At 43.8% G+C, this 27,410-nt stretch overlaps 1 protein-coding gene across 6 annotated transcripts in view; it reads left to right on the top strand.

Annotated features, from left to right (window-relative positions):
* Positions 1-390: 390 nt before the first annotated feature.
* The window catches only part of LOC140559769 (SEC14-like protein 1), a 53,799-nt gene continuing 26,779 nt past the window's right edge, over positions 391-27,410 (top strand). For 2 of the 6 annotated variants that reach the window (XM_072683386.1, XM_072683381.1), the window contains exons 1-2: positions 391-688; positions 6,220-6,306. In XM_072683386.1, the coding sequence (XP_072539487.1) occupies positions 6,244-6,306 (63 nt within the window). In that variant the 5' untranslated portion in view covers positions 391-688; positions 6,220-6,243. Of the gene's footprint in view, positions 689-1,189; positions 1,797-3,440; positions 3,607-6,219; positions 6,307-24,514; positions 24,550-27,410 lie in introns of those variants that run through there. The other 4 variants (XM_072683383.1, XM_072683382.1, XM_072683384.1 and 1 more) reach the window with 4 other exon arrangements.

The following is a 27,410-nucleotide window of genomic DNA, read 5'->3' as shown; positions in this document are numbered from 1 at the left end:
ATTAAATGTTGAATAAGATTTGGAAATATAATATAATATCTAGACTGGATGATGAGCACACAGCAGACAAACAGACTGACTGACAGACTGACTGACAGGAGTGGGCGGGGCATGGCAGCCACCAGTATTTTTCCAGCCAACCACTACTTGCATCCACCTGTCCATCAAAACGCGCCAGCATATTCTGCACATCAAAATAAAAAAAAATAAATGAAAGACCGGCTCATATATCAATGGTTCAGAATGAGTGGGTGGGTTTTCACCACTCCGCGTCTTCATTGGCTGCACTGCGTGAGTTGCAATTGAGATCCGTAACCTGATTGGCTCATGCGGTTAGTTGATTGACAGGCGCTCCGCCCACCGCCGCCTCTGTAGTGCCGGGGCTGCGGAGGGGAAGAATATAAACTTGTGCTGGTGAGGGACCGTCATAAGTCGGTCTAATACCTCGAAAAGCCCGGCGTGAAATGCCGGAGCTTCGTCTTACCATGGATGGAAGACCCTCTTTTGCGTTTTCTTAACGTTTAACGGCTGAATTAAGGTGAATAAATAGTCTTTAGTCTTAAAAATAAACCAAATACAGCGCTACGATAAACGCGTTCAGGCACACGGCGAGACGGAGCTCCGCGTAACTAACTAACCTCAACCTGGATGCTTTTTAAACCTTGTCCTGTTATTTTTTGTGTGACTGGTAAGTGACAATTGATCTCTAAAATGTCGAGATGGCTGTTAAAACAGAATTTAAGCGCGTTATTGGCACCAGCTAAAGCCTAATGCCTCGCTGGTGCGGTTTACGGTTAACGCCGGTGGAGTACTGGTTAGCCAGCTAACTAGCTTAGCCACCGTTAGCTTACGCAACTGACGTAAACTTGTAAACACGGTGTCAGTCAGTAAAAGGGGCTGTTTTAGGTGGCTTCTGCCTTGTTTTGCTTTAGATATACATTTATTAAAACCGTGGAGCTGCTGTAATTGACATTAGGCAGTGATAGTAATGTGTGGGTGTGTGTTGGAGCCGACTGTTAGCTGAGGTGCTAACGCTGCTGCTGCCTTGGCCACGTAGGTTGCGCTGCTGCTGCTGCTGCTGCTGCTGCTGTTATTATTATTATTTTTTAAGATAAACCTTATTTATTATTAACTGTGAGGCACATTTTAAGCTTATTTTAACTGAAGGTTTGTTTTTTTAACTCTACAGGGGAGTAGAAACAGTGGCTCTCAATTCTAGTCCGGATTAAATCCCATATACTGCAGGTTTTATGGGCATTTCTGAATGTAAACACGTCTTCATTAAGGCCACTATCAGTTTAACAGGGTAAAGGAGCCAGATAAACCCTAGCAGTACACTAGCAGTGCTTCTACAGGTTCCTGAATGTTCCTCTGCTGTAATTTGGCACACTAGGCATCTGTCAGGCTCCTGTACCCTGTTGAAGCACAGCAGTGAGAGGGATCTCCAGGGTCCGGCCATTGGAAACCGTGATCTTACAGGAGCTGTTCTCAACCCCTGGTGTAGTTGTGTGATGGTCTGATCATTGGTCATTTGGGATCAGCAGGTGTTGCAGATGCAAGATACAAAAAAAAGCCCTGGACCTGGAGGAAGAGCCCCCTTCTGTCTCGTCTAAAAAGTCTCGTCTTAAAGTGCCAAAAAACAACAAGCTGAAGCTCTGTAGAAGCTCAGGATATCATTCGTGATGTTGGTGGAGATGATCCAGGATGATCCCGGCTCCTTCATGGTTTTTCTGCTCTAAAGCGCCTGATTCAGCTTGGTTTCAGGGCTTGATAAGTGACCGACCTCTGTAATTGAGGTGTGTTCGAGCGAGGAACATGTTCCAGAACTGCGCAGAGCGTTCAGCCATGTTTCTGGAGGACCTGTTAGGTCTTTTGAGGTGTAACTGGCCATGTTATTCATTTAAAATGATTTACGCTGTTGGTTTAGGTTGGGCTTTGCTGACGCTGGACTGTATGGTTTGCACTATTATCCTGGTACTGTTCGCAGTGTTGATGTTGTTTAGTTAACGGTGAACAAATAACTTGGTTGTTATTATTAGTGCATATGGTTTATTGTATTTTTTGGGGCTGTCGGGTTAAAATGCATCGTCTAAATAGTATGTTTTGTTGATGTAAATTAAGGATACACTGATGTGGGATGTTTGGCATGTGTGTATATATCTGTGAATGGTGATTGATTAATATTTCTAAATGCAGCAATTGGGACAGAATCTATTATTGATTAGCATAGATATTAGAATATCCAGTAAAATGCGGATTATTAGTCCAGCATCACCTAAGCATACACCCCAATCAGCCATAACATTAGTATCACCTGCCTAATATTGAGTACAGCTCCCTTGTGCCGCCACAACCAATCTGACCCTTCAAGGCATGGACTCCACAAGACCTCTAGAGGTGTCCCGCTGTGGTATCTGGCAGCAAGACTAACGTCAGCTGCTGATCCTTTAGGTCTCGTACATTGTGAGGTGGGTGGGACCCCTATATGCATCAGTGAGTCACTATCTCACTCTTTTGGAGCACTCTCTTGGTCTCTTGGAAACACCCCACAAGATCTGCCTGAGGTTTTTGGAGAGGTTCTGACTCAGTCGTTGTCTAGAACATCATAGTTTGGTTCTTCAACACATCACCTTCAGAGCTGGCTGGTTACTTAATGTAAGCCTAATGCGTCCAGTCTTCGACAGGTGACTCTGGAGATGATGGTATTTTGCGTCATCTGTTAATGGTGCTAATCTTGTGGCCGGTTGGAGATGTATATGTGTGTATCATGCTGATGATACCCAAGTTATGCTTAATAAAGAATATATGGTGATATATAGCCCAGCCCAGCCCAGCTCTAAGCCACGTTCTCTTGTGCTGTAGAACCGTCTCAGGGTTCTTCAGCACCTCTGTGCAGTGTTGTTGTTGTTGTACTGCTGACTTCTCTTCCTGCCTTCTTTCCCCCGCCGCTGCCTGTTAGAACACGCTGGCTGAACGATGCTGGTAACTGGAACCTTTAGAAGAATATTAGCTAGACCTGATGGACCTCTTTAGGAGTGTAGTTAATAGACACATAGAAGTTAGTCCTGGTGTGTGTGTGTAGTTAGAACCCGTGTCTCTGCTGAGGGACCTCCAAAAAGTGGGTAAGCTGCATTCCTGTGAGGATTCCAGATGATCCTATAGCTGCACATCTGTTTGTGCAATCAGGTACCAGAAAAAGAAACGCTGCGTTAAGAGGAAGTGCGGTTCCTGGAATGTTTTTCTTCTCTCTCTGCGTAGACGGGAACCCACCTCACTTTCCGTTTTCCTTACAGTACGCCGTGTTTTCCAGAGATGTGTTTTGGCTCGTTTCCGAGTTCCACAAGAAACGGCGGCTCTCTGCGATGGCTCTTCAGTGAGCGTTGACGATATTGACAAAATCAAACCTCAGACATTTTTAAGACAATATTTCATATTAATTTTTTCTGTTTACAGACTCATTATTTCTATTTATTAAAGATGTGTTCAAATTATTAATGTATTTATAACAAAAAAAGCAAAAATGGACACAAATGAACAGCAGCCGTATGTGTCTTGGAGAAGGGGGCGGGTCTACCGAACGAGGAGGTGACTGTGGCTCTGCCTCAGGTAGGGATGCGCCGATCCCGGCTTGTTCAGTACCGATACATGTACTTTGCGTATCGGTCGATACCCGATACCAATATAACCCGTATACCTCACCATGTGGGAGAGACTTAAGGCATCAGGATTGACCTAGACGTTACTTTACTAACTTTGTAAAACAAAATATAACAAACATGTGGATATAAATGTACTAAATTGCTTTATTTATTTGTCACTAAAATAATAAACAATTGTGCAGGACCTTGACACAGCATTCAAATTCAAAGTAAAAAAGGAGGCAAACTTCTTAAAATATATTAAAATAAATGAAATGTATCAGACAAAACTAAAGTAAAAAAATAAGTAGCTCCACTTTGTCAAACACAGTAATGATCCTGAGAATAAATAAATAACTAATCAAACGTGAATTCAAATTAAAGTGAAAGGATCGGTTCCGTGGATCTGCCTAATTATCCGATATCCGATCTTAATATTGGATCGGTACATCCCTAGCCTCAGGTCTCTGCGCAGACCCTGGTTGCGAATTTAACACGGCTTCATTTTAATAGAACGGCGTCCTCCAGCGTTTTCACCAGTCATCGGTATGTGCAGAGACCTGAGGCTAGGGATGCACCGATCCGATATTTGGATGGGATATCGGTCCCGATATTAACAAAATTTGCTGGATCGACCTAATTATCTGATACCCAAACCAGCAAAGTTTTGTTAATATCGGGACCGATATCGAGTCTTAATGTCGGATCGGTGCATCCCTAGCCTCAGGTCTCTGTGCAGACCCTGGTTGCAAATTTGACAACACGGCTTCATTTTTATAGAACTGAACCACATCGGTATGCAGCGTATTCAACATGCTCTCAGAAAAGCGTATCTTATTACTCATCATGACGACGACCGCATTACTAGTTTGTAGTGCTTCAGTCCTCTCAGCGCCCGTTTATCTCCGTTTCGATGGGTTGACGTCATTCTTGCTTTACCTCTCTCGACTTTCATTCACCTTCTGCAGTCGTCTTCCTTTCAGCGCTTTAAGAATGAGGGCGGCTCTTTCACAGAGTGCTTTGTTTTTATTGCTGATCGATTGAAACCGAGCGCTGAATTTATCAATGAGGCCCCCCCCCCCCCTCTCTCTGCAGTAAATCACAGAAGCAGCTAAGCTGGAGACTCGCAGGCTCTTTGCCAGACACGGGCCTCCTCTCCACTGAACCTGAGAGGCTTTTCAATTGCCTGAGAAACCTCCAGCGCTGCCCTTTGCTCTTACATGTCAGGTCTGCCTCTTGTTTCCTGTAATTTGCAGGGGTGTAGTTTTTGGAGTGAGGCCGTGGTGCAAGCCTTAGACTTACCCAGTGCATGGCTGAGCATGTTAATGTTGGCCATGCTAATGTATGTCCACTTGTGGAGATTTTGAGAGTCTGGCAGTTGTTGTTTATGTTGTTGGAATATCACGATCAGTGGACCAATAGAAATTCTCCAGAATGACTTCCACCCAACGTTCTACCCTGAATATCATTAGTGATGCTGGAGGAGTTGTTGGAGTGGACTTGTGGTACTGCCAATAGAATAGGCCCTCACCATGAACCTGTTGGCACCATGCTGCCTAATGCCAGGCGTGGGCTAGTAGAGGGGTGTAAAGCCCCCCAGCATTGAGAAGCTGTGGAGCAGTGGAAGAACTGTGTTCTCTGGAATGATGGTGGTGGAGCTCCATCCAGTACTTTTGGGATAAGGAGTAGCGGATGATGAGCTGGGGTGATGATCATCATCCTCATCCAACATCCTGACCTCAGGAACGCTCTTATCGCTAAATGCAGTCCAATCCTCACAGCAATGCTCCAGATTTTTCTTAAATACTCTTGAATTTGGCAAAAACAATGAATGGGCGGCTGTCCCGATACTTCTGACCATGTAGTGTATGATGTCCCTTTTGCCATAACTAGCCATCTTACTCTTCTAAAAAATATTTTTAAGCTTTTTTGACATAATATAAATCTGACTGTTCTTTATATTGTATCAGAATTTCACCATGAATTGACCAATAGAAATGCTCCAGAATGACAAATTAAAAAGGGTTTCTATTGACGAATACAAAGTATGTTTTTAAACATATTTTGGGAAAACAGTTAGCGTACGTGTAAACTATTAATTTAAAACCCAATACATCGTTAATTGATACTGTAAAACTAATCTAATAATTTGAGGAAGTTCTGATATATTGATATTTTTGTAGACCTCTGTATTGTGTGTGTGTGTATATATATATATATATATATATATATATATATATATATATATATATATATATATATATATGTATATGTGTGTGTGTGTGTATATATATATATATATATATATATATATATATATATATATATATATGTGTGTGTGTGTATATATGTGTTTATTTAGGGAAATATGGAAGTTTATTTATTGATTTTATTTATAAATCTTTATTATTATTTTTTCTATTATTATTATTATTATTATTATTATTTATATTATTGTTATGTTTTTTAACCAGAAAGAGTGGGGAACCCTAATGTAACAAAAGTCACGATACTCTCACTCTGCCTGTTCTGTAGGCCTGAGATTAAGGCTTTTGCTGGTTGTCTCTCCCTCTGTTTTCAGGTTGGCACAGACTCCGGCTCCACCATGGTGCAGAAATATCAGTCCCCCGTGCGTGTGTACAAACACCCCTTTGAGCTGGTCATGGCGGTAAGTGTGGCCTTTCCCTCCCCGTCGTCCGTTTATTGTACTCTTGTTTTTGGAAGCAGTGAAAAGGTCATGCTGTTTTGGCCACTGAAGGCCTGTCAATGAAAACTTGCCCTTTATGTAAGTCATTATTTTCGAGTAGTCCCGCCCCGGCCCGTTATCACTGTACTGCGATTCTTCTCCCCGGACAGAGTGGTCTGCTGTCATGTTCTACTGCTGTGAAAACTACAGGTTAAGCTGCAGTGCTTGGTGCTAGCTCCATTTACAGGTTTATATTCAGAACACATGTGCTGTTAGTGAGCGGTGTGCGCTGGACCGCTTGTAGTGTTTTTTATTTATTTATTTAATATTTTATTAAATCCCTTCAATCTATGGAAGTATCGGAGCATGGAAAATGTGAGTGCTACTCTTTTTCTGAAAGCTCAAATCAAAGTTTGAGCTAGAAGGCGAATGCTGTGAAAACTGTCCTCTCACATGGGACAAGAACATAAGATAATCAGATGATGTCTAAAATACAAATAGAATAATTAAGAATGGAAATAAAATAAAAAGAAAATTTAAAATGATGGTGATACGTTTATTTAAATTTAAATTAAAAATAGATAGCATATATATAGAAAATTTTATGAATAGAAAAACTTTGTCCAGATCATCATTGTAATTTTGCTATCACTCTTTACAGATTTTAATATAGCTTATGTTTTAATAATTTTTTAATTATTATTATTATTATTATTATTTTTTTTTTATTGGACCTCATTATTCTTTTGCAAGAAGTGGGTTCACACAGTGTTCTTTTTAGCGTCACGCTTTATTGTTGGTATTTTTATATTCATTGCTAATCCATATTAATCTTAGTAAGATTTCATGTATTGTCTTGGTTGTAATTTTTTATTTATTTATTTATTAAAACTCATAGGGCTGATTTCTCAGAAATGGGCTACATATTTACTTTTAACAGAGAAATACCATTCAGAATGCTCTGTACTCCAAGACTAGGCTTAATCTCTGTCTGGGAAACCGACCCTTAGTGTTTAATCTTAATTTTCTTCGTAGGTTTTGTAAATCCAGTTCAATTCAATAACTTAAATTTTTACATTTTTACGTTTTCCTTGATTTCACTCGTTTTTCCCCTCAGTTCACCCGTGGCCAGGTTTGAGCTGCTTATATTTAATGCGTCAGTCAGAATGGGCACTGTTCAGCAGACAAACTGTAGCCCAGTGAAATGAATGGTAGACTCTATTCCATTCTGTTCTATTTATTTATTTATATATTTATTAAAAAGCTGTGCCATTACTGTCTCCCTCAAACGATGACCCTTGATGATCCACCTACAGCTCTTACTGTAGGTTCAGCTGTGAGTTGAAGCCCTGAGCTGAGCGTTGGGCAGGTTTACGCTTTCGCCAATTAACACTTCAGACTTGTTGGGACTCGATAGATCCATCAGCTTCACCTTCACTCAGCATAAACACAAACAAGCCTAGTCCCCAGACCGAGACTCCAGATCTGAACCTTAAGGCAGATGTACTAGGGGGTGTGATTATGGGTGTGCGCATGTGAGCAGAACCCCCTGTGTGTGGATCTGTGTTCACTAAAATAGCTCAGTAACCTGCAGCGGCTTAGAAAGGACAAGGCTTTCGCTGTTGGGATGGTCGCCGCTGTGCAAGGCGCTAACTGGGGCAGAGAGCACGGCTAACAGAGGCCTCTAAGTACACGGCCGTGGAGCAGGGTTTCGCATTAATGACCGAAAATATTGTTTAACCCTGAAATCTGATCATAATTCTTTGTTGATCTGATTCAGGAGTAAAATGGTTGCAGTTACAGTTGATCTGCATTTAGTTCCATATTGAATTTGCCTGTATTTGTTTATGCTGAGTTTTTTTCTAATGCTATTAAATATGGTGCCAAAACTGGAAGCAGAAATTGCGCATATGATTTTTGCAGTGTCACTTTACAGAGGGTTGCGTGCACATGCCCGCGGTCACGTTTTTTGGTGGTTTGAGTTGTGAGTGCTTTTACAGGCCTGGGCACTCTCGCGCTGAGTGAAGTGTGAAGTGAGGGTAATGGGGTGTTAAGTTACATTAGATGAAAGATGCTTGTGCGTTTGCACCTAGGCCGAGGGCACAGAGCTTCTCGACGTCAGTGGTAACTTGCTGTATTTCTATAATGGTTCAAGGTCATGATGTGACCTTTAAATGTCGATTTACCGGACTCTCGTATCCAGAGATCCTGCATGTGAATGAAGTTACACAGGTAGGAGAATGTAGAGTTAGGGGTTTTACCCCTGGACCCCTTCAGCCACGGGCAAGGTGGTGTGGAGTCCTATGCTACACCAACCTCTGCTTATTCTGCACATGCTTCCATGTTGCAGACTGAATAGGATGGAGGTAGGGTGTTTAAAATGAGGCTTTTTAAATGTGTATGTGTGTTTATTTATTTTATTTTTTATTTATTTATTTATTTTTAATTAATTTATTTATTTTTTATTCATTTATTTGTATTTATTTTTGGTAAATTGCCCAGCCCTAATTACAATGGTTGTTAATAATAATAAAATGTATATTATTATTATTATTATTATTATTAATAATAAAAAAATTAGATAGCAATTTGATTAGAAGTTATGAATGTTTTGAAATTATTATGATTTTTATATATATTTTGTCAATTGGCCAGCCCTAATTGCAATTATTGCAATTAACGATTTTTTTATTTAAAAGATAAACTATATATATATAATTTATTTTATTTATTTATTTATTTATTTTTATTAAAAAATCGTAATATTTTTTTTTTTAATGGTTGTTGTCATTTTATTTATTTTTTGTTTATTTTAGTTACTTTTTTTAAAATTATTTTTCTCCCATGTCACTCATGTCCCATGAAAGCCACCGCCTCTCTTCGCCGGGTCCCCTGCTCCACCACACCGGCCAATGTCGCTTGAGGATGTTGAGGGGGGAGGGGGAGAGAGCGCCATCTACCCACCCAATTGCACGCTCTCTCTGGCTCTGGTTTCCAATGGCAAAGCGGCATGGCTTGGGATCAGAGCTCACGACCCCCAGGCCATAGTGGCAGCGCATTAGACTGTTGAGCCACTCTGAGCCCGTAATGCATAGGCAGCAAGGCATCGAGGCAACTGCCTTCCGTTTCGGACCCGGCCTGTAATGCTCGGGGAAATGCTCGAACACCATTTGTGGTGGTAATGATTGATGTTACATTAGATGGCACAAGTTCTGAAACCTAACATGCAGGATTGTGGTTCAGCCCAGAAGTACAGGACATTGTGTCTCTCTTTGCATGTGTTCTAAGAGAACCAATAAGCATGAACCTCCACGGTTTGCTTTCAGTGTTTATATCTCCCACAGCTGGCTGTCAGTTGGGCCACAAACCACTTTCAGACTCAAGTCTGTTCTTGAGAGTCTCTGTGGCTCGTGAGCCAAAGCACTGCAGTCCTCTGCTGCTAAGTTAGCCTCGTTCCTCTCAGGTCGCTCCAGGCTACACAAATAACTCCCTGCACCACGCTTCACCTGAACGTCTCTGCAGCTGCCGTCTGTCAGCTGGGCCGAGGAATGTTCCAGAGTGTGGTGCTGGCTTGTCATCACCCAGCATTTGCTGTATGAGCTCGTATCTCCGGTTACGTCACAGATTTTCACCCCCCTTCCTTTCCTTTTCTTGCTGATCTGTTTGTAGCTTCTGAGCTAAAGATTGATTTTCAGCCACCTTAGGTTGAACTTGCTGACTGGTGAATCCGGCTTTGTAGTTCACCGTGTGCGTGTGTGTGCGTGTGTGAGGGAGAGATTATGGATATGACTGCTACCCACTGCGTACCCGAAAGCCATCTGTCTTGCGCCACCCTTGAGAAGGGCCTGAAACTCAATGGGCTGTGCAGAGAAGCTGATGAGCGCAGTACAACTGAATTTGGCAACTTCCCTGTTCCTGAGAACAGAACTGCTGACTTCACAGCAGCACGGCAAGAGAAGTGTCTCTGCAAAGCCAGACCTCTGCAGTCACGCCGGTGACGAAAAGCCTTTTCCTGAACCTGTCGAACACCAAGGGCTGGTTATTAATGGCTCAGAGTTGGAATCCTCTCACCCAATCTTCCTAAGTGCTGCTGCACTGTTCCAAAAATGATGACAAAAGTATTGGGACACCTGCTTGTTCATTTATTCATTTATTTATTTATTTTCTTCACATCAGGGGTATTAAAAAATGAATAAATTCTTGCTTCTCTTGGCATCTCTGTCTCTACTGTCCAGGGAAGACTTTCTGCTGCGTTCTGGAGCTTGCAAGAGCTTTAATGAGGGCAGGATATTGGATTATCACCACCCCACCACCTCAACTCCTCCTGAAAGCACTGGATGCATCCCCACCATCATTCCAGAAAACACAGCTCTTCCACTGCTCCACAGCTTCTCAATGCTGGGGGGCTTCGTTTATACCCCTCCTCTAGCCCACGCCTGGCATTATTAGGCAGCATGGTGCCAATAGGGTCATGATGTTTATCTGCAGCAGAGAGTCCTAATCTATTGGCGACACCTATCTATTGGGACTAGACAAGCTGTGTGTGGGTGCATTTGCATATCTGTCAGCAACGGTGAATGTTGAATGCATTTATTAGAAGGGGTGTCCACAAACATCTGGACTTGAAAATTCGCTGGAAAGCGAGAGAACTGTGCCTGTAATCAGTGCAGCTAATTTCCTCGGTTTCTGAGAACAGTGCAGCGGTGTGGTGCCTAAACCTCAGAGTAGCTACTTCACCCGATTCTTCTCGAATGTGCACTTGCTTGCAGGGTTCTCTGTAAACCCAGCTCTGAGACCCTGCTGCATTCGTGAAGCTGAATGCTGTCACTAACCAATGCTTGGGTGAGTGCACCGTGTCGCTGACATGCAAATTGCAGAATCTGAACATTGTCTTATTCAAAGCAGGCTCTGGTCCTCGTGTGGTCCTTGCGCAAATTGCTGCTTGGGTCCGTAGCCAGATGTTGCTTCTGAGGTTGTTTTGTAGGACGTGAGGAGTAACGACACAGGGCTGACTGCTGCTGAATTTGGGCTGGAGCCGTGTGTTGCCGTGACTGGCCAGTGGTCCCAGAGTGCCTACAGTGTGGAGGGGGGGCTAAAAGGGCTGATGCCGAGCTAAAATAGTAGCAGGGTTCAGCGCTTTAGGAGGAAACTACTTTTTTGTTGTTTCAGCGTTTACAATGGCCGTATGACGTTTACATCTGTCTGGAACAAACGTCTGGCAGTTGTGTAACCGATTACACCACAGTCATTTATAACTTATTTGCGTAGCTTCTTACAATCCCATGTCTCAAAGCAGCTTTACAGAAAATCTGAAAATAAAGAATGAATAAAACCTTTAACTCCAGCTGAATAAGGCCAAGACTACAGTGATTAGGGAAGACTTGCAACTCGCACCCATCCTCTTCTGCTAAAAAAAAACACTCAGAAATGAACTAATAATAAATGAGCGAAAATCACCTTAAACCCACGTTAGTCCATTGTTCCGCACTGGTGTGCTGGTATAGTCATTGATTTGCTTAGCAATAGTATGATTATGGTGGTGGTGGAGATAAGGATAATGAGTGCTAATGAGAATAATAGTAAGATTGATGGAGAATAATAATAATAATAATAATAATGCTACTACTATATAAACATGAATACAGTCCATGTACATTTAGCCTTAGTTTAGTCAGCAAGACTAAAAGAAGCTGAATTTGCAGCTGTTGTCCTGGTTTAATGTCATATGTATTAGTGATCAGATACTAAAATTAATGCACTGATCATTATTTTTATTGTTTTATGGCCTCTTTAGTTTAAATAAAGATGGAAAAATCAATCTGTATTTGCTGCAGTTGTAATAAAACCACTTTTGTTTAGAGTCTCAGAGATTCCAGATTAATTCGATTAGGACAAGATGACCCCGGGGCTGGGCGATATGATAAAATACCAGATCATGATATTTAAAGACCTTTTATATACGATATTTATCACGATACATGTGTGTAATCACAGACTAAAGGCATCAGTAGCGGCGGATTCTTATAAACCGCTATTCAGATCCTCTCCTGTACTGAATACAGTGATTTATACTCTATAACCTCTGCTGCTCTTCATCTAATGAACCCAGTCTAATTACACTGTTAGTAATGAAACCTGCAGCTGATCAGTGTTTTTTAAAGCACCACCAGTCTCCTCCATATGCTTAGAAAAGCTTATTCTGCTTATCTTATCACGATGCGGTCAAATATCGTCATATTGCCCAGCTCTACATGCCACACAGATGTTCAGAACATGGTCAATCACTCCTAATTCAAGATAATGTTTTAATTGGTGGATTAAGGTCATTAATCTTGCTTGCCCCAATCATGATGCAACCTGCCCTGGCTTTAGAGTAAAAGGACCTTGCTAACCCCACAACGCTTTATTTTTCATTAGTACCATCATAGCTCCTTCATCTCCCCAGATGTTGGTATAATTTACCCTAAGCCTGGGCTTAAACCGGGCCCAGGGGCCAGATTTGCAAAAGCACTTGGTGACCTGCAAGCCAGTGTGGCTGGACCAGACTCGGAGAGGGAAGTCATCTGACTTCATTGTGGCATTAAAAAAAATTGCATGGTCAGAACTGTATGTGCTCCACAGACCTGCTCAAGCCTGTTTCTGCAGAAATGCCATCCTGCAGCATTACTCCAACACTCCTGATCCGACCAGTTGAGCTCTACAGGTCCGGTCCGGTAGGAATGAATGGGTGTCAGGATGTTGATGGCAGCCTTTTCGATGCTGATCTTTCTATTGGTTTATAAGTAGGGCCAGATCACCTCCTAAACTGAAGAACCTGGTCTCGTAACCCTGCATGAACGTGCCTTTGAAGCTAGGCCGCGGTGTCCTTGCAGAAACCCCTTTGACTCCTGTTCGGCGTCCACAGAGGAGCGGGCATTAGCACACTAAGCCTACTTTACCCATTCAAATGAGGCTGCAGTAATCCGCCAGGACAAAGCGCTGCTGGTTGCGGCGTTAATGCCCACAAGCACAGGACGTGCCTGCAGTGCTGGGGCTTTCGGCTGGCCTGATGAGAGACTGATGTGGACATGTGAGGCCGAACAACCAAAACTCACCCTTGCAATATGCAGCATGCATTTGCCCAAAAGAAGGGGCACTTGGTGTCGCTGGAGGTTTCTTGAGGGCACAGACGGAGTGGATTAGGGACTGCAGTGCTTGGATATTTGGATATGCAAAAAAAATGAATAAATAAAAAGTGCAAAGGCAAAGTTTAATGGGCTGCACAAGTTGTTTTGCATGAGATGACCGCAGCTGGACGTCTTGAGGTCGCACTATATATCCTATAGAATAGGACTCTCTGGAGCAGATCAACATCATGACCCTATTGGCTCCATGCTGCCTAATACCAGGCGTGGGCTAGAGGAGGGGTACAAAGCGTGCCTCCAAAATCTAGTAGAAAGCCAACAAAAGCAGCACAGACTCCGGGTGCAGGAGCGGGTGTCCCAATACTTTTGTGCATATGGTGTACAATGGGAGGAAACCACCCTGTGTTGAGAAGCCTCTTCTGTTTGCACAATTAGGGGGAAGTGGCCGCAGTGCTTGTTTAGCACGGCATGAAAAAGGTTCCCCAAATGCGCTGTTTTTGTTGTTTTTGTTTTTTTCCAGCGTGCCGCACCACCCTCGCCACACCACCCTCGCCGCTCGCTCTTCTGGAATGCTGACGTCAGGCTGAATACCCTCTGATTTTCTAGAACAGGGTCAGATGTTTTCATTCAAGGCCTGAAAAGCAGCCCCAGCGTTCGCGTTCATTCTCTACATTCTTGCCGACTCTCGCACTTTTTTTTTCATCTTTATCTCAGCTCTGAAACACAGGGCAAACGTGTGTGTGTGTGTGTGTGTGTGTGTGTGTGTTGCGATTCCCTTCAGTCAGAGGAAGCGGTCAGATCTGTTCTTCACTCTCTTTGGGTTTTGTTTGCTCCTCAGTTTCAGGAAAGCTGTCTCTGACCTGCTTTGTTGTGCCAGGTGTCGGCCTGTCTGGCTTTTTCAGACAAGCGCCTCTCGCCCCGGTGTTTGGTAATCGCGTCCGCTGGCCGTTTGCTGTGTCTGAACTGGAGCAGATGTTTTGGGCGCTCTCCCTGTTCCGGACTGTTCTTCTTCTTTTTTTTTTTTTCTTTTTTTTTTTGAGCGCCCTTTCATCTCTGGTTTAATCCTCCTGGCACGTGCTGTGCACTTCACCTGTAACCCGCCCTGCTGTAAAATGTGCCTCGGCCCCGTTATCAAAGGAACCCAGGCTAATCCTTTGGTAGGAGTTAACAAACATGAGCGTGGTGCTGCAGGGCTGACCTTCAGAACCAGTTTTCACAATGCAAAAAGTGAAGTTTTCCAGTGGTGTGGGATCACGGTGCTCGATATTTTATTATTAAACACACATTAAGCACTTACAGGTTATTGTATTAAATAGCAATTTTTCGTTTTCAGCTAACTTGATGTGACTAAATTTAATCTTTTTATTAAATAAACTTCTTATAACTGGTATTGCTTTGAACAAAGGAATTAAGTATCGTTTGCCAAATTACAATATATATATATTTTTTGGGGGGGGGGGGTGTGGGGGATTTTTTTTTTTTATTGTTATTATTAATATTTTTATTATTTAGTTGTAGTTTTGTTATTGTTTATGTTCTATAAACTCTGGACTATGGACTATACCGCCCTGTCTGCATTGCAAAATACTTTATTTTTGGTAGACAGAGAAAATATTTTTTTTTTTACAGTTAAATGTCTCTTATTTATTTAATTCAGTCTCTAAATTCAAACATATTTAAATACATTGAACATTTTGTTTATTATTCGAAATCTATTAATTAATTAATTCCTATTCAAATCCAATCTGATGTTTGTGTTTGTGCTTATTTTGTTAATCTGCCCGAAATGGTTCACAGTCTACTGGCTGTATGATGGTCCACATTTGCCATTGGAGGTAATCCGTTCTGCATGCGTTCAGGCTGGACCCTGTTCATTGTATCCCCTCATTCACAAACCGGGATGTGGAGCAGCGTAGTACAGAAGGTTCTGTAGTTCGCTTCGTGTCTCGTCTCGTTCTGGCAGGCTGCTTCTGCTCCTGACCGGCAGCCAAAGCGCGCCGAGTCCGATTCAGAAATGAGACGGTGCTGCCTGGAAGGATACGTCAGCGACAGGCAGCTGCGGAGAACTCATCTCCTCCCCCCCCCCCTCTTTCAGATCAGCTGAATTCTCAATTGCTGCTCGAACCGTTCATTTTTTTGTTTGTATTTTTTTTGCATAGTGTTGCTAGGCAACCGTTGCCTAATGTTAATGAGCATTCATCCTGATGCGCACAGTGCTGCCTACGCAAGTGAGGCTGATCGCCACACACTCTATGAAGTGCTAATTGAAACCACACTCGATATGGAGCTGCCGCAGTAACGCCTCAGCTGACCAACCTCACACTAGGAGTGATGTGGGTGGGAAGATCCATCAACCCACATGAGAGAGAGAGACCTGGGCCAGTGTGCTGTGTCTGGCTCTGGCTGCTGATGGCAAGCAGTGAAGCACTGGATCACTCGCAGCCCCAGGCCCAGTGTGAGTTGGTGTAGGAATCTCCAGAACATCTCGCAGGTCTTGTGGGGTGTTTCCAGTATGCAGTGTGCTCCGTACCTACCAAAAGTGATCCAAGGAAGGACAACCAAGGATCATGGGTCTTCTAAGGCTCACTGACGCTCATGGATAGCCCACCTCCCAACTTCTAGTCTAGGTGCCAGATACCATAGGACACTTTCAGAGGTCTGTGGAGTCCATTCCTTGATGGGCCAGAGCTGTCTTGCTGGTACAAGGGGGTCATACACAACATTTTAGTGAGGTAGTTTAATGTTCTGGCTGATTTGGTGTATATTGGTTTTGTATATTTGGCTCCCTCACCCTGCTCTCCTTTCTAGGAAAAGTCGTAATCACGCTATAGCCGCCGCCCCTCGGCCTCCAAAGCTATAGCTCAACCAACCATTCAGTTATTTTTGCTGCATCAGGAGGGATTTGGGAATTAACAGGGTGCTGAAAAGCCCCTCTTATCAAAGTGTGCAGCATTTTTTAATTTTCCCTCTCCAGGAAACAAAGTCATGCTGGTTATTATTATTGCCGCTCACACTGCGCCGCTGTAGACATGCTAAATATACGCTGCGTTCTGGCCAGAACAATGCCTTTACCCAGCGAGTGCCTGCACCCCGACGGCGTTGAACGCCTGATAAATGTGCGTTCCGCTCGTATTGCTGATGAGGTATCAAGTAAACCTGCTGCTGAAGGTGGTAATTAAGCGTTCAGTATCGTTTTAAACACACTAAACCAGCTATTACAATCTGAAGGGTGGCATTACTGAAGCGCTCGCAGCCAATAACAGGGTGTTTGCAACTCTAGCCTGCAATCAGGCTGCAGATAAACTCTGTGCTGCCAGCGTTGGTGACGGACAGGCCGAGACTCCGCAGTGTGCTGCAGGAGCGTGATCGCACTCTGCTGCGCCACCAGCTTAGCTAACAGCTTGTCGTCACCAAGTGAAAGCTGTGGAGGTTTTACTGAGAGTTTCAGCCTCTATTAATTACAGTGGGGAACCACATATTTGAGGCTACCCTAAATACCAGGCAGGTGTTGGTTTCCCCTTTTACCTTATGTGGTGCTGCAGTAGCAGACATGTACTGGCACTAGAGCTGGGCGATATGGAAAACATTTATATCGTGATATTCAAAGATATACAATATTTATCACAATATTTTGTCATGTGGTCAAAGTGCTACTATCCAAATACTGTCCCATACTGAGCGCCGTGGTTTTTACTTAAATTTGCTTCACTCTGTTGAATAATAGAGTTAAAGAAGACAGATTATTATGAAACATGCAGTAAATACGTGCTTTTTAAGCACTGATGATATTCACGATACACTCGTAAAAGCATATTGTGTACCACGATAACACACTTTCTCACGATACGATAAAATATTGTCATATTGCCCAGCTCTAACTAGCACCAGAGTGTAGCTGCTGCATCATTTAAGGTGGAGCATAAATTAAAATAAGACAAATGCTCAATTTTCATTGGCTGTTGAGCTGCTGGGCAGTACGCACTATTAGATCACGCGGTCAAAGGCCAACCCGACTGGACTGAAACGTGATGGGAAGTCCGCATCCCTCACACACTACTCGAAAAACCCAGACTGAGGTTTGGGGCTAAAATCAGTGTTGTGTAACCTCAGCTCAAATAAAGGGGGTTCGAGGATTCTTCAACGTTGTCCTGTCCTGGGCAATGTGACGATATTTTATCGTATTGTGATCAATTTTGTTATCGTTTTTCAAGCATATCAAGGAGACTGTCTGTGCTTAATGATTAATGCTGATCAGCTGCAGGTTTCATTACTAACAGTGTAATTAGACTGGGTTCATTAGATGAAGAGCAGCAGAGGTTATAGAGTATATATCACTGTATTCAGAACAGGAGAGGATCAAAAAAAGTAGTTTATAAGAATCTGTCGATACTGATGTTTTTAGTCTGTGATTACATACATGTATCGTGATTAATATTATGTATAGAGAAAAATTACTTTAAATATCTTGATATCGAATTTTTTCCATATCGCCCAGCCCTTCTTCTACATGTTCTGTGGATGTGGATTCATGATCTGCCCCCTCCCATACTCTATAGAGCCTAATCTAGGTCAGTTCAGTATAGAACCAGTACTGATATATATATATATATATATATATATATATATATATATATATATATATATACACACACACACATACATATACACATACATACACATACATACATATATACATATATATATATATATCTCTCAAATGGCAAGGAGTGTACTTGACTTTTGTTGCTGGTGTTTTTCCTGTGGCTGGGTTTCACCCTGCTGGGAGGTGGGGTGTGGTTCACTTTACTGTTATTGTTCTGCTCAGTTTGGTGTAATTTCTATTCACACAGAAGCTCGCGCCTCGGGCCATTAGGAGCTGAAGTGACCAGACCAGTTTTAAAGTAAACTAGAGATCATAGAACCATTATTATTATTATTATTAATAATAATAATAATAATGTCAGTACTGTGTCCTTGGTCATAGTAAAGCCCAGTCCGTTGGGTCATGGCGGTCTCAGGGTGGTGGCATGTGTGTTCTGTGGATTTCGTCAAAACACCAACCAACTGAATGCCTTCTTACAAAAGGAGCACAGCTAACTATGGTTACCCTGATTCAGTCCTAGAATTAATTAGTTGTTTATTAATTAATTTGATTATTTTGCTCAGCGTGTTTATGTATCACAATCAACAGATACTTCAGACGGTGGCCCACAATTACCATCCTGGTCCAGCCTAAAGGACAAGATGATGATCTTGAACGTATGCTATATGGACAAAAGTATTGGGACACCTGCTCATTCACCGTTTCTTCTGAAATCAAGGGTATTAAAAAGAGGTTATCCTGCTTTTTTGGAGTAACTGTCTCTATTGTCCAGGGAACAAGGTCTTCTGCTAGATTGTGAAGGGTGGAGAATTGCTGTGAGGGTTTGATTGCAAACCTTTTCTTTTCCAGCAGAGAAACCAATATAAATCCTCAGTATCTAACTTCAGCCTGTTTCCTTCGATGAAGCTGCCTGGCTGTATTTTTCCCACTGACCTACTTTCTGAATTCGTTACATCACAGGAGCCCAAAATAGGGCTGAAATTGAGACTTCAGTCTTTATGAAGTGCAGTTATTCTATTGAACACCTACAGCTCAGCACTGACCTCCTTTACATTACACTGTCCACTCATAATCATGTTGTATAACGTGTGTGTGTGTGTGTGTGTGTGTGTGAGAGAGTTCTCTCAGTATGAATGAACATGGCTCTGTGCCATGGCGTGAGCGTAGCTGCATGGTTAAAACCTGGTTGTAATTTTCCATTTTCTGCGCCTCGCTTCTGACCTTGACATCATTCAGGCAGATCTTCTCTGGAGATCCTGCTGTTCCACTTTCCACTTCATGGCAGGATACCAAAGCGAAACCTTGGGTAACTGCTACTCCCTATACCACTTTGCACCGGCAGCCGTAACATTAAAACCACTGACGGACGAAGTGAATAACATTTTTGTTCATTTATCTGGCACCTGTTAAAGGATTGGTGTGCACTATATGTCCAAATATTTGTGCACACCCCTTCTAATTAATGCATTCAAGCTGGCAATTAGCACTGCCAATAGAATAGGACTCACTGGAGCAGATGTACATCAACCAATTGGCACCTTCAACAAGATTGAAGGTCTTGTGGGGTGTATCCACTATGCAGAAGTCCAGGAGGCCCCACCTCCAGGTGCTGACTTCCAGGCCTTTACAGATCTTAAAAGATGCCACAGAACACCTTCAGAGGTACCCAGCCTCTGCAGATCAGTGGTGTGGGTGTTAGAATGGCAGGACTGGTGGTGATGCAGTCAGGAAAACACCGTGGTTCTGTGTGAGGGGAGTTTCTCACCATGAGTCGACCCGCCCCGCTCTGATCCGCCTGAGTCTTCAGGAGGGATAAGAGGCAACAACATGTCTAATTTTGATTCAGTACTGTTTAAAACCCTCTTCTCTAATTTCGTTGGGGTTTCTTTTTCTTATTGTTTCATTGTTTATTATTATTTTACGCTTTCGCTCTTTTCGTCATTTTGCTCTTTCACTCTTTCCCAAACTCTTTTGGTTTCTCTTTCATGAATAGTTTTACTCCTAGTTTTTCATGCTGACACTTTTATTTTTTTCTTCTTTTTATTTCTTCAGTTTTCTTCTCTTGCTCTTTTACCCCTTTTTTGTTGTTGTTGTTGTTGTTTCTCCTCGTCCACTATTTAGCCCTTTTCCCCGCTGGATTAGGTTAACACGGGGCGGTATTGTAGTAACACCGGGCGGAGTAATGTAGTCTAATGTAGAATTAATGTAGTTTTACTACCAGTAAAATTTCGGACCGATTTGCACGGGATAAGAACTCTATTCATGCTCTATTCAAGTTTATAAAATCTCCCTCGGGTCGAGAGGAACCCACTGGATCGAACAGCCAGTCTTCTGACCCACTGACGGTAATGATGAGGAAGCGTTTTAGCAGCTGCATGTTCACAACACCTCTGCAGGCTACAGGCTACGCTAACACCAACTCGCCTAAAGCTGCCAGCAGCGCCGCGCCTCTGCGGAGTCCTTCGGCTCGCCTTCTGTATGTGACCGAGGTTGGCAACAGACTTGACCCGCAGACCCAAGGTATCCGTGCCATGCAGGACTAGGCTAACCGCTTCCTCGAAAGAACAGCCGCACACGGGGTTGATATCAGCTCGTCTTACAGAAGGAGGGCAGGAGTTTGTAAGAATGATGGATGTGGCGCTTTCGGACGGGCCTTACTCTAGTAACCATTACAGTCCACCATGAAAGACTAACCCCATCTGAATAAAGCTTTCCTTCCTCCCTCATTCTCTTACTCAGTCTTTCGAGCTTTTGTTTGCTGGCTATCGCGTCTCCTGTCTCTCCTCTCTACGCTCTGTTCTCTCGTACGTTCTCCTGTTGGCCTCGTCCTTCTAGAAATGTTGGAATTGCTAAAATGGAGGTGTCACATGTGTACACACACACCGAGAGCGAGGGAGAGAGACAGTTAATGCTTTTGTCTGGGCTTGGCGGGCCGTGTTGTCCGTGTCGGCTGCGGGGGCGATGCAGTTTGCAGCGTGTTCCTGGAACGTGCTGTGAAAGCGCGACAGTAGCCGCTCTGTCCGGCTCCACACAATGAGGGCTGGAGTCCAGCTGTGAACTGAGCGATTGTTTTGTTTAGTGCTCGTTTCTGTGTACGGTGCTCGCGCAGGCGAGAGCGCAGCGCGAGAGCGAGCGGCCGGTTAAAGCGGACAAAATAATAAAATGATATCCTAAACAAACTCTGGCTCAGGGCCAGCAATTAAACCTCTTATATAAGGGTCCGCGAACGAAACGAACAACCTCTTCTGGCCTTTCTCGCCCTAATCTGCTTTTTTGTGTGTGTTTTGGGGGGTCGGGTGGGGGTTGGATGTGGGGGGGGGGTGGGCCCTGAGGCGAGCAGACTGTTCCCGTTCTGTTCCCGGAGGTCCGTTCAGTTGTTTTTGGGTTCGTTTACAAGCCTCACAGCAACAGCCAAGCCACCCACCCCCCCGCGGCCTCGTCTCTCTGCTGTCCGTATCTTCAGAGGACTGCCGTTAGTGATGGCTTCTTGGCTCTGGCTGGTCAGAGGATGGTCTTATAAATAGTCTTTGACCTTTGACGGCTTTCCAAGCGTGTTAAATTCCTCTGTGTGTGACTGGTGTTTCCCGGGCCTGGCCGTTGGGCTGTATAACCCATACGCCTCTTCCAGGCTAAACAAGACCCCCCTCTGGAGTTTTGGCTCAGAATGGTCCGCAGTCCTTCTCACGCCAGCTTTTAGAAACAGCACAGTAACACATCTGACTTTGGGAAGGGGGGTTAAGAAGTGATCTCTTTTGGAAAGGCTGGGCCTGAAGGCTTAAACGCTCCTCCCCGCTGTGGGCTGGGAATAGCAGATGGGGCTCTTCTAGAACACAGCAGCAAAAACAAAGGATCGGAGCTAGCTCAGGCTTCCCTGCCTTTAACTATCCATATATTGCTCTCAGTAATGTGCGTCCGTTGCTGGAAAACGGGCAGGAAAACGGTTCCTGTCGTATCCCGTGGAAAATGATGATAAATCCAACCCTGAAGTGGGTCAGAACTTGGCGCTGATTGGAGGTGGAAGCGGTGGGATTTGCGTGCGGAGTGCTGCTGAAATGATGATGATCTCCAGGGTGGGCAGGGAGAGAAGACACAGCTGGCTCTGATTTCTCATTTCCCTAAGTGGGTTGGCGCTCTCTCACTCTCTCTCATTTGCTATGTTATGTAATAATAACGGCATTGCTTTGCATATCAATTCCCGGCCGTGTGCTTCAGCCGCGCGGCTTCTTCACAATGCTGCACTGATGGCGATCAGATGGCGAATCCACTCGCGGCCTGGTCAGGTCTTTATGTAAACGCAGGGTTGCAGTCTCTCAACAAGGCCTGCAACTTATAAAGGTTTGCATAATTAATTACCAGTCCAGCTTGAAACGTAGGTAGACCAGTAGGTGGGTGTGTAGATGGTGGCTGTATTTTTCTTTAGTAAATGGCTTTAGTAAAAGCTGCGTGGCTTTTAATGGTTGCTAGGTGGGCCCCTTCAAATTTAATTCAATACCCCTGACCTTGAGCATACAGTGAGGGACTGAAAGAGGGAAGGCCGCACAGCAGATACGGTGTGTATGAGTGGGAAAGGCTAGGAATGTAGCTACAGGAGAAGCAGGGAGGGAAGCAGGGAGGGAAGCAGGGAGGGAAGGAAGGAAGGAAGGAAGGAAGAACGGAGGGACGTGCAGCGGTATGACCTTGGCAAGGCTGCTGCTGCTGCTGCTGCTGTCAGGTTAACGTATTGCATCTGCAGTGAGTCGCTCTCTCTCTGGTCCAGCAAGTGAAAACTGCAGTCTTCACCACTTCAGCCTCTAAAGCCTCATGACTACATTATTCTACACCATGATTATTATATTATGATTATGAATGAAAATGTGTGTGTGTGTGTGTGTGTGTGTGTGTGTGTATATATAGTCTCATAAAATTCACACGAGCAGTAAAACTTTTATTTCTTTTTAATCAATAATATATTAATTTATTTCTTAATAGTTCTGATCAGAGGAGGATGGGTCAGGTCCCCTTGTGAGTCTTGGTTTCTCCCAAGGTTTCTTCCTCCAGCTCTGAGGGAGTTTTTCCTTGCCACTGTCGCCATTGGCTCCTCGCTGGGGGTCTTGGATTTCTTAGATTGGGGGTCTCACTATTGATTTTTTTTTTTATATATATATATATATATATATATATATATATATATATATATATATATATATATATATATATATATATAAAAATTTGATTTGATGCAAACAGCGATTAAAGTTGAGAGAATCGTCCAGGCCTTTTTTCTCTCTGGTGTAAAATGTGGCTTAAAGTTCAGACGTGTGTGTGTGTACACAAAGCCGGAATCAGTCACATGTTGTGTAGTTAAGCATGCTTCTGTGAGTGCTGTGCTGATTTGCCGGGATGCGGTTTGTTAAATGTTGGGTGTCTCGGGATCGTCGGCAGGTTTGCTGAAAGTGGAGTGTGTAGACTGCGCTCGTCCTCCTGAACCAGCCGGTTCTTATGCATGTTTACCGAAGCTCCCTTCGACGAAAGGCCTTTGTCGAGTCCTCAGCTGACCTCAGGCAAACGAGACTGCCGTTCCTGGAGGTGTTGCTCTGCGTCGGCGTGATGTGCCTTCAGTCTGTTCCACTGTACTGTTTCCATGGCGACCGGTTCAGCTCGGTTCCGCCCTGCGAAGAACGGCTAAACGCTCCATGGACTGTGATTTCTCGCACGGGGGGGAGGGGGGGCAGCAATCCTCCCTCCTGTCTAAAACCGTTGGAGGAGCTGCGTCTGAGGTTCTAGAATTGAACTAGAGGCACGGATACAATCTGTTGTCTGCAACTGTTGCAGCAGTCTTCAGGTTTGAAATCAAGGGGATTAGATAGAGTTTATCCTGCTTTTGTTGAAGTAGCTGTCTCTACAGGAAGGCTTTCTGCTGGATTTTGGAGTATGGCTATGAGGATTTGATTGCATTCAGATGATTGATGGCACAAGAGCATTGGTTAGGTTTGGGTTCTTCAAAGCACCATAAGAGGTTCCTCCATGGTTTTGATGTTCCATCCAACAACTCACATCATTAGTCTTTCTTGCAAACGCCACAAGCTATTTTCCATGATGTTGTCGGCGACTGATTGACCTTATTGACTAACACTTGCAGCTCTACTGACCATTACTGTTTGGATCTGCAGTCATCAGCTCTTCGATATCCATCGTCTGGCCTTTGAGATTACAGGTCAAGCGATGCTGGCCTGCCCTAGCTAAACTAGTGCTTGACTGCAGAATCAACAGCAGTGCTGCTGGCTCTACTGGTCTGCCCCACTGGCCCCATTCTCCTGCTGTGGAAGTGTGGGAGCCACCTGGCAGCTCCACCAGGCCTGTAGGCTGTTCTGTAACAGACACGTAACCGCATTCGACCAGCGCCCACTGACTAGTACATAGAGCCAGCTCTATTCACACTTCACAGTAGTCTTAAGAATATAGGAGTGCATGGATCCAGCCTTCTCTCTCCATAAACGGATCTTCGTATCTCAGCTTGGGGTAAACTGAAGAAATGCCGGGTCTTAGATTGGACATGGTGATTCCACTCACTTCAACAAAGAGCGCTCTGAGGCCTTTAGAAAGAAGGTTGCACCGTGACTATGACCCAAAACAGTTCTGTAAATCCACCAGTGAACGCCTCAGAAGTAAAAACCGAGCTCTGGAACGACCAGGAAACCATCAGCTGAAAGATTTCCGCATGGAGGAGTGGGAAAAACGCTCTCGTGGTCGATGTCCGAGGTTGGTAGGTTGTTATTTCAGCCAGAGAGGGGAAATGCCAGCTATTGGAGCATAGGGTGTTCTAACTTATTCCTCATAAGAAAATTCCATTACTATTAACTACATTTCAGATAATGTTCAAAGACACTTCGGCAGTTTTGTGTGTTTGTTTCGTTGTTTTGTTCAAAATAAGATCAAATGTCCGTGTGGTTTTCTAGGTTTTCATTAGGTGGCCTAATTTTTCACATCCATCCACAATTTGGTTGTGGATGTGCTTCTACCAATCCAGTAAATCTGATTGGTGCGTCTTTATTAGTAATTTAATTTAGAGGTTTGTTATGGTAGATGAGGTTGTTTGTGTTTGTTTCTGATTTTGTGAGATTGCGCTGTGTATTTTGACGGTGAGGAGTGTGTGCTGTGTGGGCGGCTTCTGTACGAGCCTGTTTTGTAACGAGCTTTTTTTTAATCCATGCCAGCTTTTTAGGACGTGATCAAACATGAGCGCTAATATTTCACCACCTGGGACGTGTCCTCAGTCTCCCTCACTCCTGAGCTGGGTCTTACATTAATTTACAGTTCTAGCCCCTAACAACAGACCCGGTCACAAAGCAACCGTACACACACACAGCTTGTCCCTAGTCCCTGTAGAGAAGTACTGCTAGGTGTGGGCTAGAGGGGTATAAAGTCCCCCCCAGCATTGAGCTGTGGGACTGTGTTCTCTGGAATAATGCATGCATACAGTCACAACCTCACAGCAATGCTGCAAACTCTAGCAGAAAGCCTTCTTCCCTGGACAGTAGATACAGGATCAACTCTTTAATATCCTTGATTTCAGAGGAAACGGTGAACGGGCAGGCGTCCCAATACTTAGTATACTATACTGTACTAATACTGTAGTCTAAATCGCGGTAGACCAGCGGCCACAGTGCAGTGGAAAGCTCCCTGGCTCTCCGTATCTTCATCTCTGATGGAGGCTGCAAACACACCCAAATATGGTCCCATATTTACTGAAGGTCGCGGTGCAAGAGAACTCCACGAGGGTCTGAATTAGCGTATTCACAAGACTGTAAAAGGTCAAACTGATGTAGATTAGATTTCTTCCCCCTGTGTCTGATGATAAATATGGGCTTCCTGTCTGCCTGCCTGCTGATATCATCGAACCCATCCGGTCATACACCGTGATTTCTAGTGGCATGTAAGCAATGATGTTCTCCTACGCTCTTAAAAGTGAAGGTGCTGCAAATGGTTCTTGGGTTTGGTTCCATAAAGAACCCCGCTGTGTTCTAAAGCTCTGTGAGGGTAAACAACCTTCCCATTGGTGGTAAAGGTTCTTCACCCTTATGCGTCCCCTGATATTGTAGTGGTGTTCTGTCATCGTTCAAAGAACCATTTGAACCACGTTTATTTTATTTTCATTTTTATTTTTTTTTTTAGAAGTGTGGGAGAACCCTCATTGTTCACACACTACTGGAAGGACCTCTTGTGGTAAAAAAAAAAGGGGGCAAGGGTCCATCAGCATCACTTTTGGTTCTGTAAAGAATCATTTTATTTAAGATGTGAGAGTGTAAAGAACTACATCTCTACAGAACATCTCTAGTACATCAATGGTTCTTTATGGAAAAAAGTTGGTTCTTCATGATTGATAGTAATGTAATTTTCTCTTGAGGGATAAGTTAGAACACCCTATGCTCCAATAGCTGGCATTTCCTCTCACTGGCTGAAATAACAACCTACCAACCTCGGACATCGACCACGAGAGCGTTTTTCCCACTCCTCCATGTGGAAATCTTTCAGCTGGATGAGATTTAATTCCCAGGCCATTCCAGAGCTCAGTGTTTACTTCTGAGCCATTCATTTGTGGTTCTTTAAACCTTTAAAAGGTTCTTCACATCTCTAGTACATTAATGGTTCTTCAGGATTGAACCTCTGAACAATGAGGTTCTCCTACGCTCTTAAAAGTGAAGGTGCTGCAAATGGTTCATGACTGATTCCATAGAAGAACCACTTTTGCTTCCATATAGAACTGGTTTGTAATGGAGATGTATGAAGGTACATAGAAGAAGAAGAAGAAGGTTTTAAAGAACCTTCACTCGATGTGTGAAAGGAGTTGCAATATAATACAAAGATGGTTCCACCCTGGTGTCGTTTAAAGAACCCTTAGTGGATCATGTGTTTGCTGGAGCCGTCACACTTTCAGAGCTGGAGGGGCTGATCAGAAGACTGCAGCTGCTCTGTACTCGGTGTCTGGATTGCCGTGTTGATGGTCTCCTCACATGGTCGCGCTGACGTGCGAATCCGTTCCATCAGCAGCCCTCGAGGGCTCGCATAGCGAGAGATTTCCAGCCTGGTATTTCCCCTCCATCCGAGAGCACACAGCATTCCGAAGGCCTGAGTCGGGTTCCTCGGAAGCCCGTTCTGCTCTTCCTGGTTTTCCTGTGTTTGTTGTTTGTTTGGAGTGAGATGGGGACAGTGTTGCTTTCAGCTGAGGTTGACCCGGCAGACCCGAAGCTCATTATCCGAAACAGCAGGAGGCCTCGCCCTTGTGGCCAGAATGGTTAGAACAGAGGGGTGAAGACAAACATGCACCGAAGAATCTACACCCTCGCGCTTCCCTTTGTAACGAACTTTTTAAAAGGTTCTTC

This window comes from Salminus brasiliensis, chromosome 7 (assembly GCF_030463535.1).
Source record: "Salminus brasiliensis chromosome 7, fSalBra1.hap2, whole genome shotgun sequence".
NCBI classification, from domain to species: domain Eukaryota; kingdom Metazoa; phylum Chordata; class Actinopteri; order Characiformes; family Bryconidae; genus Salminus; species Salminus brasiliensis.
This window is presented reverse-complemented; position numbering and strand designations above follow the sequence as displayed.